At 32.7% G+C, this 13,370-nt stretch overlaps 1 protein-coding gene across 2 annotated transcripts; it reads right to left on the bottom strand.

The window, feature by feature from the left end:
- Window positions 1-517: 517 nt before the first annotated feature.
- Window positions 518-9,159, bottom strand: LOC124367541 (glutathione S-transferase-like). Of its 2 annotated transcripts, none has more exons than XM_046824469.1 (5): window positions 8,959-9,159; window positions 6,258-6,403; window positions 2,915-3,085; window positions 2,215-2,357; window positions 518-782 (listed from the first exon to the last, which is right to left on the bottom strand). In XM_046824469.1, the coding sequence occupies exons 2-5, from the start codon at window positions 6,391-6,393 to the stop codon at window positions 597-599; spliced, it is 636 nt and encodes a 211-aa protein (XP_046680425.1). In that variant the 5' UTR covers window positions 6,394-6,403; window positions 8,959-9,159; the 3' UTR covers window positions 518-596. The 2 variants fall into 2 exon arrangements, with proteins under 2 accessions (XP_046680425.1, XP_046680424.1); XM_046824468.1 differs by having other exon boundaries at window positions 6,258-6,397; window positions 8,948-9,158.
- Between the last annotated feature and the right edge of the window lie 4,211 nt (window positions 9,160-13,370).

The following is a 13,370-nucleotide window of genomic DNA, read 5'->3' as shown; positions in this document are numbered from 1 at the left end:
AAACTGTATAATGCACTACCAGAATCACTGAAGAACCTGAACACCCAACAACTGAAGAGACAACTACAGGACTGGCTGGTGGAACGACCGCTATACACATTGGAGGAATTCTTCACCATGACACAAACCTACTAATTTTGTAAAGCAAGAAGCATGAAGACAATTCTGTATTTTGACGCCATTACATTTTCTTGATGAAATTGTAAATAAAGCATTTTGATTGATTGATTGATTGATTGATTGTAGCTTTACTAGTTCCAAGAGTTATTAATTTTTTTAATAAAAAATACAAAATGGAGGCTAGTGACTAAACACACATTTCTCGACATATGTTTATTGAACATTTCTTTGTTTGGAATGATGAGTAATACCAGCCACAGAAGTTTGCAACACCCTTTTATGAACACCTGTATAAAGAAAAACATAATGTTTGTTATCTCTTAGGAATTATAACAAATATGTGGTAAATTAAATTAAAGTCGCAGAATTTACGTTAATAGAAATATATTTATTAAAATATTAGCAATGGTCAATAACAATACTATAAGATTTAAGGCATTAAATTCAAGCTTTCTTAGTTTAATTTGTATATGTGTTCACTCTTTGAGTTGGAGTTCTATGGTGATCGGTCTCTTTGCGACATACTCCTTGATCTTGGGTAAGGCGAAGATCTTTGCTTTTAGAGCCTGCAGGTTGGGGTATCCTACTAGGATTTCCTTTGAGCCGTTCATCCAGTTCAGGTAATCACTGAGTGCGGCAAAATACACATCTGCCCAGGATAACTATTTAAACAAACATACACAAATTTAATTATTATAATTTTCCTAAAATGCTTGTTTTTTAAACATTGTATCGGCATTTACAACTTGCTTGGAATCAGAATGAAGCCAAAATTCTCTTATAATTAATAGAATTGAACTGTGGCCAACTCCACTTCAAAAGTGAATGTATAATTTTGTTGGCAAAAAGTTTTACGCTACTCAACTCAAAATTAAATACTATTAGAAATAATTTATTTCTGTCAGAAACATTCTTTAAAATACATTTTTCTGATTGTTGGTTATTTATGCTAATTTTGTGTACTGTACATAATACATTTTAATACCATGTATAACTTTATGATGTCAATTTTTCAATACCATAACAACTGAATTCTTACTGGGCATTTTAATTTTTTTCAATTAAATCTCTGTATATTTCACTATTCACATTACACACCTGGTAATACAGGAATAACTTTAATGATTTACAACTGTTATTATTTTTTGTTATTAACTTTCAGGGTACAACTGAAAAGTTCCTGTAATAACCAACACTGGACCAGTAATAACCAGTTCTCTTGTTGTGTTGAGAACTGGTACTCAATCAGCAGTTCTCTGAAGAGGAAATTCTTCTGTCTACATTTTACAACACCACTGCAGCTGAAAGAGCTAAACTCTTAGCTTATTATTTTTATTAATCTTATCAAAAGCTGAAGGTTACATGTGACGAGAGGCCTGTGTTTATTTTTTAGATTTTCAAATATGCACTCCAGTTATTTGTTTAAATGACGGCCAGTTTTTAAATACATATGACTTTCGTAAGTATGTCTGTAAATTGTGTCTATTTAGTTTTAAAGTGTTTGATGTAAAATAACTTTTAATCTACAATCCTGATGATAATGGCACTATTGTGCCAAAACCTGTATCACAAAAGGACTGCAATTTGAAGAAAGATAAGAACCTATTATTAGTTACTCAATTTATATAAAAATTTCAATATGTATCTTGTTCTCTACATACCTTAAGTTTTTTAGTAGAACATTGTATTTAAAATTAACTGTTATTATTAATTATATATTTTTTCTTAATAGAGTATATAGTTTAATACTACTTCCATTATTTGCTTTTGTAGTTTGCAAGAAAGTCTTTAGAATGGACTAATCCTCCATTTTATATTTCATTGTTCACACTATATATTCATTTTGTAACACATAAAATAAAAATATAACATTCAATGTTAATTTTCTTAATATTTCTTGATAATGTAGAATACTATTTTTATATTTCCTTGCTAATTTCACTGACTAGTCTAATGTTATATTTTGTAAACACAAACAACCAACCCAATTACTTAAATCTTCCATTGTTAGTATGTTATTTTACAATGTAGGATTTAAATTAAATACATTATATTGTAACAATAAAATGTATAAATTATAAAAAATAACCATACCTTTCCATTTGCCAGAAAACCGTTATTCTCCTTCACTTGGCTCTCCAACCGTGACAAGTAGAAAGGTATTGTGGTACTAAACAAAGGTCCTTTAAGATACTCTTTCATGGCCTCGTTCTCTTCGTGGAAATAGCTGGCCATCGCTGAAAAGAGAAAACAATAATATAAAAGAGGATGGTATTTCATTCTTTAATATTTTAATTACATTTTTAACACAAGTTTATTCTTTTTCTAATTTCACATTAACCCTTCACACACCACTAATAAATCCATTAACTTTCCGATAACGCAAACACAAGAAAAATATTTTGTCTCGTAAGTTCAAAGCTAATTTTAGTTATAGCAAAATTATAAAAGGTAAAAACAAAAAAAGGATAAAACAGGGTATTTTACTTACAATTAGCGTATTTATTGATAAAATATAAAAAAGAAGTATTTAAAAAACTGTTAATTTCAAATAATTTTCAATTTCATTGTAAAATTTAATTAAACTGAAAAGTAATAATAATGAGATACGTAGTAGACACGTGCGTGCTCATGAAAACCGAGAATGCAGTAATACACACCACGGATATGTTTAGTTATGGCTCTGTAGGAGATACAGAACTGTTTGTACATTGGTTTTCCAAAGGATATTAAAATTTGCAACTTAAATATCTATTATGGTTTGATACTTAAAGTACCATGATGAAATACTCACATGATCGCAAGTCATTGATGACGTAGACAATCTCGTCGATCCTGAGGTCCTCCCAGGTGTTGGCACCAGCAAGCCCAGCTTCACGACCCAGGTACCGTGTAATGGCAAGGGACCATGCTACAGGCTTCTCGCCCTCCACCTCCAGCAGTGGGACCTTGCCCCAAGGGGTTGCTGTGACAGCATAAGTCAATATACACCATGTCCATAATATCTTGCAACTAAGAAAGTTGATATAATTGGAGTCAATTTCTCTATAAGTATACGTCAACAATTAATCAAGCTCTTATCCACACTAAGCTAATTAACGTAAGGACTCCCTTACATTGGAATATGGAACATAAGATGCTGCTTTAAACAAATGCAACTACCTTGTTTTGTTGCGTTAAAAGACCAAACGTCAAACAGCAGAGCCGATAATCCAATGCATTGCTCGTTAATAAAGCAATAGGTGAAGATTTACGCCTTCAAATGGTCACGCGCAAGATCACTATGGTACACCTCCACCACTAGCACAACTCTTACGTCCTTCACCATTCTCACACGCTGTGCTTGGGGTGTTAACCCTTAGCGAGCCACAAATAAATAACCAAAACTACTCCTAAGAGCCATACACATTAAAAATTAAAAAATTCCCACATACCAAAACCAATTTTTTTTATAATTCTAATAACATAACAGGTAAAAAAAACGACAAAATATTTTTTTTCACTCTTTATTGTTAATTTACAGCCAAAAAATGGTAAAATCATAATTTCACTGAAAAAATTTAATTTTGACATTCTATGTGTTCATATATAAAATTAACAATAGTTGAACACAATTATTGTTATATTTTACAAAAAACAAGCATATAGTAATTTGTATTTAGAGAAAATATAAAGAGTATAGTACAAATTTATATATATACAAATTAAATAAAATCAATGAACTAAAAAAAAACTTGACAATAAAGCCCTACATCATGATAATAATACATAAACTACACTGCAAATTGACTAAAAATATTGATTAACATCAAAATTGAAAAGATAAATACGCGGATCGAAAATGGAAGGGCGAATAAACATCTAACCTGACGGAAGGCTACAGGCGGACTGAGCGCGCATCAGTAGACGTCGTTGGCTCTGCGGGAGACTATGAACATCCGGCCGCCCACTATTTGTCGATCGAACAAGAGCTGTGACCTTCAAAGTAGACACGAACGATTGTCTCTTGTTTAGATAAACCTTGTTTGACAGTTTTTACTAAGTTTGTTACCCAGAAATGCTTTTACATAATATTAAAATAAAAAATTGATTTTGCGTCAGTGGACGTCGTTGGCTTTTAGCGCTAGTTTAGGCATGACGTCTAGTAACGTCGTTGGCTCGGTAAGGGTTAAAACAGTCTTTTTCAAGAACTGCTAAAGACACTTAAGCTATCAAAAAATACATTAAGGAACAAGAAAATTGTTCATATTTTACTAACTAGTAAAAATTTCTCAAAAATGTGATTTTTAAAAATAAATCTCCCATAAATACTCGTTTAATAATCAGATTTAATTGTTTAATGAAATCGTCAAAGACAATTTTATAAAGAAAAGTACGTAAGTGCAAATATTTTTTTCTATCTACTGGAAAACCCACTAAAGAGAATATATTGACACTCATAAATTGCACTTAGTCCTAAAAATACTTTTACACTTGGCTCCAGAGAGACAGGATATTCAGGATGGGTAAGAATGGTGATAGAATCCGCCTTTTGTCAAAATCTCAAGAATAGGGTTAGCGAGCTTACTATATTTCAGCCAAGTCACTGAAGGAGATGCCAGCTCTGTTCCAACTTTTCCAGTCAGGGTGGGAAAGGGACAGAACTCCCTCATGGCCAGGCTAACAACACAGAAAGCTCCACGTAACCCAGTGTCATCCTCCGCAATAGACTATATCTTATTTATTTATATGTCATTTATTTATGTGTTAATGTCTCTAGTTATTCCAATGCATTGTGTCTACAGTATTTTTATTTATGTCTACACTGTATCTATGTTTTAGTCTGTTTAACTGTACAGTTTTAATTTTCAATTTAGTATTAGCATTTGTATTGCCATACTACTATACATTATTGCCATTACCTGTACATTATTGTTTTCGGCAAAAAAGAGATATTGATTGATTGGCTGGTAGATCAATCCACTCTTTCCTCAAATTCCTGGACAATTGCGGTTAGTGATGTGTCACTCCTGGGTTACCATATAGTTGCCCAGATATAGGTCAAAAAACGGTGTTTAATGTATGTATATGTGATTGATTTGTTTTAGTTGCTGACAGAAGTACAACACGATACAGGGGGTCAATCAGGCAAGAGAGGGCCCCTTTCACAACATTCCTAAAGATATATTGTGGCAACCCTGAAATCTAGACAGATCAGATCATCTTTAGGCTTTTAAAAGACAACTCTAGTAACTATAAATAGCTCAATAGGTTTAAAAAATGCCTTGTAGAAGTGTTTTCTAGCCATGGCAATCGCTTCACTGCCACAAATCATATATATAGCACTCTCCTTGGACTCCTACACAGAACAATATAAGTCCGCTTCAGACAGTGGCATATATAGAAAATTATTCAGGGGGGGGAAGGTTTGTTCACAGGTTGGTCTGAAAATCATAAAATACCCCCAAAAATAGAGGCTCAGGAATCTTCCCACTGTAAATTTTTTATTATTAAGAACTCATCAATGTGTTGCAGCATAAAACAAACTACTGTGTGCAATTTAGATACATACCTTTCAAAATTTTGAGGTGGGCTTGACTCCCCTTTATATATATATATATACGCCTATGGTGTCAGAGAAACCTATCTTACACAGATGGTAATTAATGTTCATTTAACAAACCAGAGAATAATCTGATGTCTTATCTTCCATCCCAGAATAGTTTCACTGTCATTTGATAAAAGATTAATAAAAGTTTTTGCTTGTGAAGGAAACAGGATTTTTCCGGACATTTGCCATTGTTCAGTGAAACAAATTTCTTGTAGTGTTACTGGTTTTTTTGTTTCACTGAACGATGGCAAATGTCCAGAAAAATCCTGTTTCCTTCACAATCCTTCCATAGTAAAAAATAACCTTCAAGTTTTTGCTTCTTTGAAGTTTGTTATTGAAGAAGGAAGCTTTGAAATGATATCAGGATTTCAGTCGGGAGGGGGGGGGGGGGGGGGGGGGGGGGAGAGGTATTATACCCTTTTGCTTTTCTCATACCCCCTGGTGTTTTCCAGGTGATGATAAAATAAAAATCGTTACTATATAGTTAAGTTTTTTTTTTAATTGCCCCATTAACTTCCATGATAACTTTTTAAGTTACATTACTCACTCGGTTTAATTTTGGCCCACTCTTCCTCTTCAAATCTGCTGTCCTCATACTCTCTGTCCAGGTAGACTAATAGGAACCGGATGGACTCTCCGAGTCCGGTACCATTGAAGTAGGTGAGCTTCGTTTTGGGTGCCATGATACTGAAAATCATATCTACAATGTTATATTAATCCAAAACACAAAAACCACATTACATGGTATACCTATATCATTATATACAGAAATTGAAAACTCTGTACGTTCAAAAACAACAGTATACAAATTACAAACTTTTTTATTACTTTTATTTTTAAATGTATTTTTAAAAAGAATACGTTACATTAATTTTATTCTTAATTATTACTTTATATGACTCAGGTATAAACCTCATAAAGGCTGTTAAGAGATTGAGAATTTATTACATTACAAGACAATACAAGCATTCTGTTTTATTTTTTGTACACTTTGGTGGCATAGTGTTTAATGTTGGCATTCACATGGCACAATACCACGGTAACCTTCGGTAGCAAACATATTAAACTTCTTCTTCATCCTGTGACGTTTCAAAACGTCACATGAATGGTAGGCTATGTTGAGCAAAACATCGCGTAGGCAGTTATTTTAGCTTGGATTTTTACTGACTATAATACAGTTAACAAATCAGTGGTGTGAAATGAAGTAAATTCTATTAACAAGCTTAAACAAGAGGCTGCGTCATAACTGGTGGGGTCTACTGAAATATATTAGTAACTGAATTAAGATTAAAATATAGCAGGATTGTGTAGGTGTACATCGTAACCTAAACAAAACCTTTATTACGTGAGTTGGCCATAGTTTTAACCAACCAGTTTTTAGTAAGAATTCTCGGTACTTTGGGATTATACCGACCACACCCAGACATGAATCGTTATTTCACATTTCGTTTCTACTGATTACTAGATTAGCGTAGAACAATATTTCGTCAATATAAAACAGGAATTGTCTTATCGCAAACACCTCCCCATCCTCAGACAGAGGTCAAAGTCGAGCGTGCGTCTAGTAGATAACGTGATTGCAGAGTCTCGCCGCCCGTTCAGCTGGTGCATCGCTTTGTTGTACTTCCGTGTTTTACCTCTACATTTCTCCAAACACAAAAATTCAACAAAAACAAACATTTACCAAACTAAACTTTTTATTAAAAAAACACTCAAAACTTGTTTTTATTCTTGATCACATTCCGCCACCCAAAATGCGAGTGCCTCCGGCCATCAGCGCGGGCTTCGACAGCACCTTCGGTGCTGCCCCGCGCTGATGTCGACGAAAGAAAAACATCCCTCGAGATAGTACCTATCAGTAAAATATCAAATTCTAGAGGGGCTAATCAGAAATATAAATTGAATTGTAATGGAAAGGCAATGATGTACCGTGCAAATCACGTGATGCCGCGCGGCCTGCCGTAATCAGGATTCTCGAGAAAGATAAGATAACAGCGACAACAATACCGATCACAATACCTGGAAATGCTTGTAAGTTTGTAATTTTGTAATTGAAGAGTTGTTTTTTCGTTCTATCATGTTTGTTTCTATAAATTTCTATTTTTGTGTTCTTCATACTGGTGTGGTCGGTATAATCCCAAAGTACCGAATTCTCTTTAACCAGCAATGTTCCGCAGAAAATGGATGAAAACTATTCTTTATCTGCTCTCTATTATTAATATGGACCTGTTATAGGGTCTAACTTTATAAAATAATAATAAAACTATTCCTGTTAACACCATTCCTATTACATGATGGTCGACCATCCTAACCTCAAAACAAAAGACTGGAAGTTTGTTTGGATTCTACTTATTTATTACCTAAAGATTTGAGATGTTGTGTATTTAGTACGTATCTGACGTATGTATGTGTGAGTGTTTGTGGCCTACATTTTAAAATCAACCAACAATCCCCAACAGGTAATAGAAACGTAACAAAAGTCTTCCTATATGCCTCCCCATGGGTTACCATACCCACATGTTGAAGCTACTTAAACAAATCTCGTCACTTGTAAGAAATATCTCAAACATTTTCCTCATATTCATCGCCATTTTCAAAGTCTCAAAATATTAGTTAGTATACTTATTGCTGTTTATTGTTTACATTAAAATTACTATAACTAATAAGTTGAAATCATAAACTAAGTTACATAACTTGTAATATCAAATTATTACTTCGGATAAAAACATCGAACCAGTCGATAAAAACAACCGAATAACGAATATAGGCTGCTTATTAAAGTCTACCCATATAAAATACTAAATTAGAGTCACATGGTTCAAATTAATAGAAATAGTTTAAGCAATTAAGAAATGACATAAATAATTTTTTTAAACCCATAACCATTGATCAAATGACAAATTAAGACCAGTGATCAGGAAAGTGTCATTTAAATAATAAAGAAAATGTAACAAGACAAATTGAGAGACACAGTAAATCATATTTTATTGTTATTTAGTATAGTTTTCTAAAATTAACTATCTCATTTTATTTAGAAGAAGTTACTTATAGAACAAATTGTGTTTAAAGTATAAAAATGTGTGTACAGTTGGTGCAGATGATTTACTTATTGTTCAAATTCATTACTATTAGTTTATTATATCGATGGGTATAACAATTAAATATTGTTTGATAATTTCGGTATAAAAAACGGGGTCCGCTTATTTTATTCTAACCAAATTTTAAAATTAGACTAACCTGATTCTGAAGCTTTAGGCCGCGACAGATAATTGCAATATATATATATATATTACTATTAGCTGCAACTACAGATTGGTGACTAAGTAAATTACGTAAGTGATTATAAGGAAACTATAATAATGGAAAATAAATTTCCCTGTGAACGCCCTATACCACTCTAGTTAGGCATAACGTCATAATAACAATAACACTTTTTTCTTGTTTTTGTTTGGAATTTGGTTACAAGTAAGCGCTTTGGAACTAAACTAAACTAAACAGGCTTTGGAATAACTCGTGGAGCTTTAAAATCCGATAGAGTTTACTATGGTTGTCCTGTTAGTTACATTACACATCCAAATTACAAGTTTATATATTTTTTATCTGCCGTAAACATATACAGAACAAATAAAAAACATGTTCTACCATTTATTATGACCTGAAGTACATTTTACACACAGAGAAGTAAAATAATGGCCGAAAAGGTTCCTATCTATTTTTGGATATCCGGATCTTATCTTACGTATCTCCCATTTTTAAAATGTAACATTTGTAAACCATGTTTATTTATAACTGAGTGTACTATTTGTTTATACCACTTCCGTTTATTCACACTTATGAAATATTAATTAAATTTGGTCTAGTAAAAATCAATTGCAATAAAGCATTTAAGTTGTATGCCATTGCCTCTTTGGCTAGTCTGTCTACAATTTCGTTCCCATCGATGGCTATATGTCCAGGTATCCATTGCAAAACTATTTTTTTTCTTAGATGTAAGAAATGTTATAACAGGGTGATTCATGAAGTTCTCCCCCCCCCACTTCTACAGCACATTTTACTAGTAAAAAATAATGAAAAAATGTTATATTAAACATAGGTCCGAAACGCTTCGTTAGCAAGTTACAGCTAGCGAAAGATTTCGCCTGAATTCCTGGGTAAAGAGTAAAATAAAGCCATACTGAACTTTTGGAAAGGTTAATTAAGTAAGAAATATCGTGGATTCTTATGTATTTTTACCTGATAAAGCTAATAAAATAGGTTTCAGAACTGTACCTGTAGTAGTTTTTTGAGGGATTCAGGGTTAAATGCAAAAAATTGGGGCACGAAACAATGTTTTTTTTAAGTTTGATGTACAATAAACTTTTGTTAAAATTGGTAATAAATACATAAAATCAACAAACATTTAATTGTAGAGAATTTAATTCTGAGAAAATTGATATAATCAAAGTCTAAAATAAAACAGAAATAAGTACCAAAAAATCGATTTTATTCAGTATAATACATTACTAGTTTTAAAGCAAAATAAATCAGGTTGGGCCAAACCGTACGCACCTTTTTATAAATAGATGTTCGAAAATGAGGCCATAATTATCAATACATTTTTGCAGCACGTTTGTGTATTGCTTTTGTTGCGTTTCTTAATTTTTCAGGACTTCCCTTTATCTGCACAGCCGAATCCATAATACGGGCAATTAATTCATCACGAGAATTCACTTTTGTCTTGTATACAATGTCTTTCATCCATCCCCAGATGCAATAATCCAATGGAGATAGATCTGGTGATCTTGGTGGCCAAGGGTGAGGCCCTCCACGACCAATCCAGTGTCCAGGAAATTGATGATTTTAAGTAAGCAGAAACGGCACGTGAAAAGTGGGGAGTGTGCTCCGTCATGCTGGAAGTACAAATTTTGTCTGAGATGTAAAGGAACATTCTCTAACAGCTGCGGCAACTCTTCTTGAAGGAAATGCAAATAGAACTCAGCATTTTAGGCGTCCAGGCAATATGAAAGGTCCAATCAGCCGATTGTGCAAAGGCCACACCAGACATTGACGCTAAATCGGTGTTGAAAGTTCTGTTCCACTACCTCATGTGGATTTTTCTTTCTGCCCATGAGTATTCATAGTGCAAGATATTGACACCATCCCGAGTGAATTGTGCCTCTTCCGTAAACAAAATACGCTTGTAGAGTTGATTATTAATATTATTCAAAAAGTTGCAAAAAACTCCAAGCGAAACGGACCATCCCCTAGCTGTAGATGTTGAACCTTTTGTTTATGAAACGGATAAAATTTGTTTCGATTAAGTGACCTCCACCACACCGTTGACTGCGAAACTCCTATCCGCCTAGAAATACGTCGTGTACTTACACTTGGACTGCGATGAACAGCATTAATAACAATATCATCATCAAGTTGGACAGCTAGTTCATAATTGGTTCTAGTACTTGGTAGTGATCCTGTTTTCCCGAAGAGTACGAAAAAGTTCCTGAAATTGTTTTTGGTATCTGGAATCCTCCCTATTAGGGTAACGTAGTTTCATATTCTTCTACAGCAGCTCTAGCATTACCATTACAGTAACCCAAAATAAAAACCATATCAGCGTATTCCTCTGATGTAAATAAGTAAGGCATTTTTTTCGCTAAATAAACAATCGAATTATAAAACTCACAGAAAAATTGCATTTAATAACACGATTCACAGAACCCGATCTCCTGCTGTAGCTTGCAAAACACCACTAATACACAGTTCTAACGTAACAGTACAGAATACCATTGTTGATCAGCTGTTATTCGTGCGTTCAACTTAAAAATTAAATAAAACAAAAAACTGCATTTCGATGATTAGTAAACAATAATGGGAAAATGTTTGCTTCATTTATTTTCGAACATTTGATGTAAATTTTTATTTAAAAAAAAATACAACGTAATAAAACATGATATTTTTATTTACAAACAAATTTATTTAACAGTTAATCTTGTTTTCTCAATTTAATATCTCATCATTAAGGAACAAACATTTTGTTTTTGTTTTATTTTAACTTAATACCGTACTGTATTTCTTTACAGCTAGTAATGTATTATACTGAATAAAATCGATTTTTTTGGTACTTATTTCTGTTTTATTTTAGACTTTGATTATATCAATTTTCTCAGAATTAAATTCTCTACAATTAATGTTTGTTGATTTTATGTAATTTATTACCAATTTAACAAAGTTATTGTACATCAAACTTAAAAAAACATTTTTTCGTGCCCCAATTTTTTGCACTTAACCCTGAATCCCTCAAAAACTACTACAGGTACAGTATCTGAAACCTATTTTATTTAGCTTTATCAGGTAAAAATACATAAGAATCCACGATATTTCTTACTTAATTAACCTTTCCAAAAGTTCAGTATGGCTTTATTTTACTCTTTACCCAGGAATTCAGGCGAAATCTTTCGCTAGCTGTAACTTGCTAACGAAGCGTTTTCGGATCTATGTTTATATAACATTTTTTTCATTATTTTTACTAGTAAAATGTGCTGTAGAAGTGGGGGAGAACCATCGAATTATAATAATGGAACGCGCTCTGGGCCGGAGAAACCGAGCCGAAATCCTGGGCTGCGTTCCGAGTCTGCAGGCGCTGGAAAATGGGCAAGAACTAACTCCGCCCATATGGCAGGCATTATAGTAATGATCTAACATCACTTTAAAACGCCTTCTATACTTAATACAATTGTTAGATACTATAAAAACAATTTATTTATTATTACAAATGTTAGTAGCTGCTTTTCACCGTGGATTTTTATTTTTAGTTAAAAAAAAACGGACTTTTGTACAATATTAAAATAAACTGAGATTTTGACTTTTTATTTTTCTTACAAAGTCGGAAACAAAGATTACAGGCATTAAAATATTTCCCAGATGAAAAAAAACAACTTTTTTATTCACAGTATTTTTATTTCAAAGTAAAACTACATAAAATTTACAAACATGACACACTTTAATCTACGTGTTAGAAAATAAAATTATTTTGACCAATTTTTGCTTTATTTCTAAGTTGATTTCTTATAATGTTCAAAAGTTTTCTGTTTTTTGGATGTGATGAGATATTATTTTAAAATAATAGTTTAGTCACAGTTTTAATTAAAAATAACTCGTGCTTTCAGTGAATTCGTCAACTTAGAAGTGGTCGCATTTGTTTGAGATAACTAGAGCAAATAAGAATATTTTACAATTTTTAATACCGTACATCATCACTTGATCTACTTAATTTACCCTTAGATTTAAAATCAATAAAAAGTTAATGTGTTCTAAGATCAGCATCATTGGTATGGAGTACAGAACTCAGTGAGTTCTTGCCCACTTTAAAAAGCGCCTGCAAATCCATGGATACACCAGTAACGCACAGCTGTGTGCGACCGGAAAACACAACATGTGGCTTATGGGCAGTGCGCGTTCCAGTAGTATAGTTCGTTGGGGAGAACTTCATGAATCACCCTGTATATCAAATAATACTAACCTATCAAATGTTTTGTTGCAGCAGTCTTAAATTCTGGGCTACAGTATACCTTTCAGCCATTGTTACGTTTATTGATTTATCTACTGTTTATATTGTTTTATCTATTGTTGTAAGATTTTAAGGCATAGTTTTTTATAAGTATTAAATTGTACAAAATTT

Source organism: Homalodisca vitripennis, chromosome 8 (assembly GCF_021130785.1).
Source record: "Homalodisca vitripennis isolate AUS2020 chromosome 8, UT_GWSS_2.1, whole genome shotgun sequence".
Classification (NCBI taxonomy): Eukaryota; Metazoa; Arthropoda; class Insecta; order Hemiptera; family Cicadellidae; genus Homalodisca; species Homalodisca vitripennis.
Note: the sequence above shows the minus strand (reverse complement) of the source record. Positions and strands in the feature narration are given on the sequence as shown.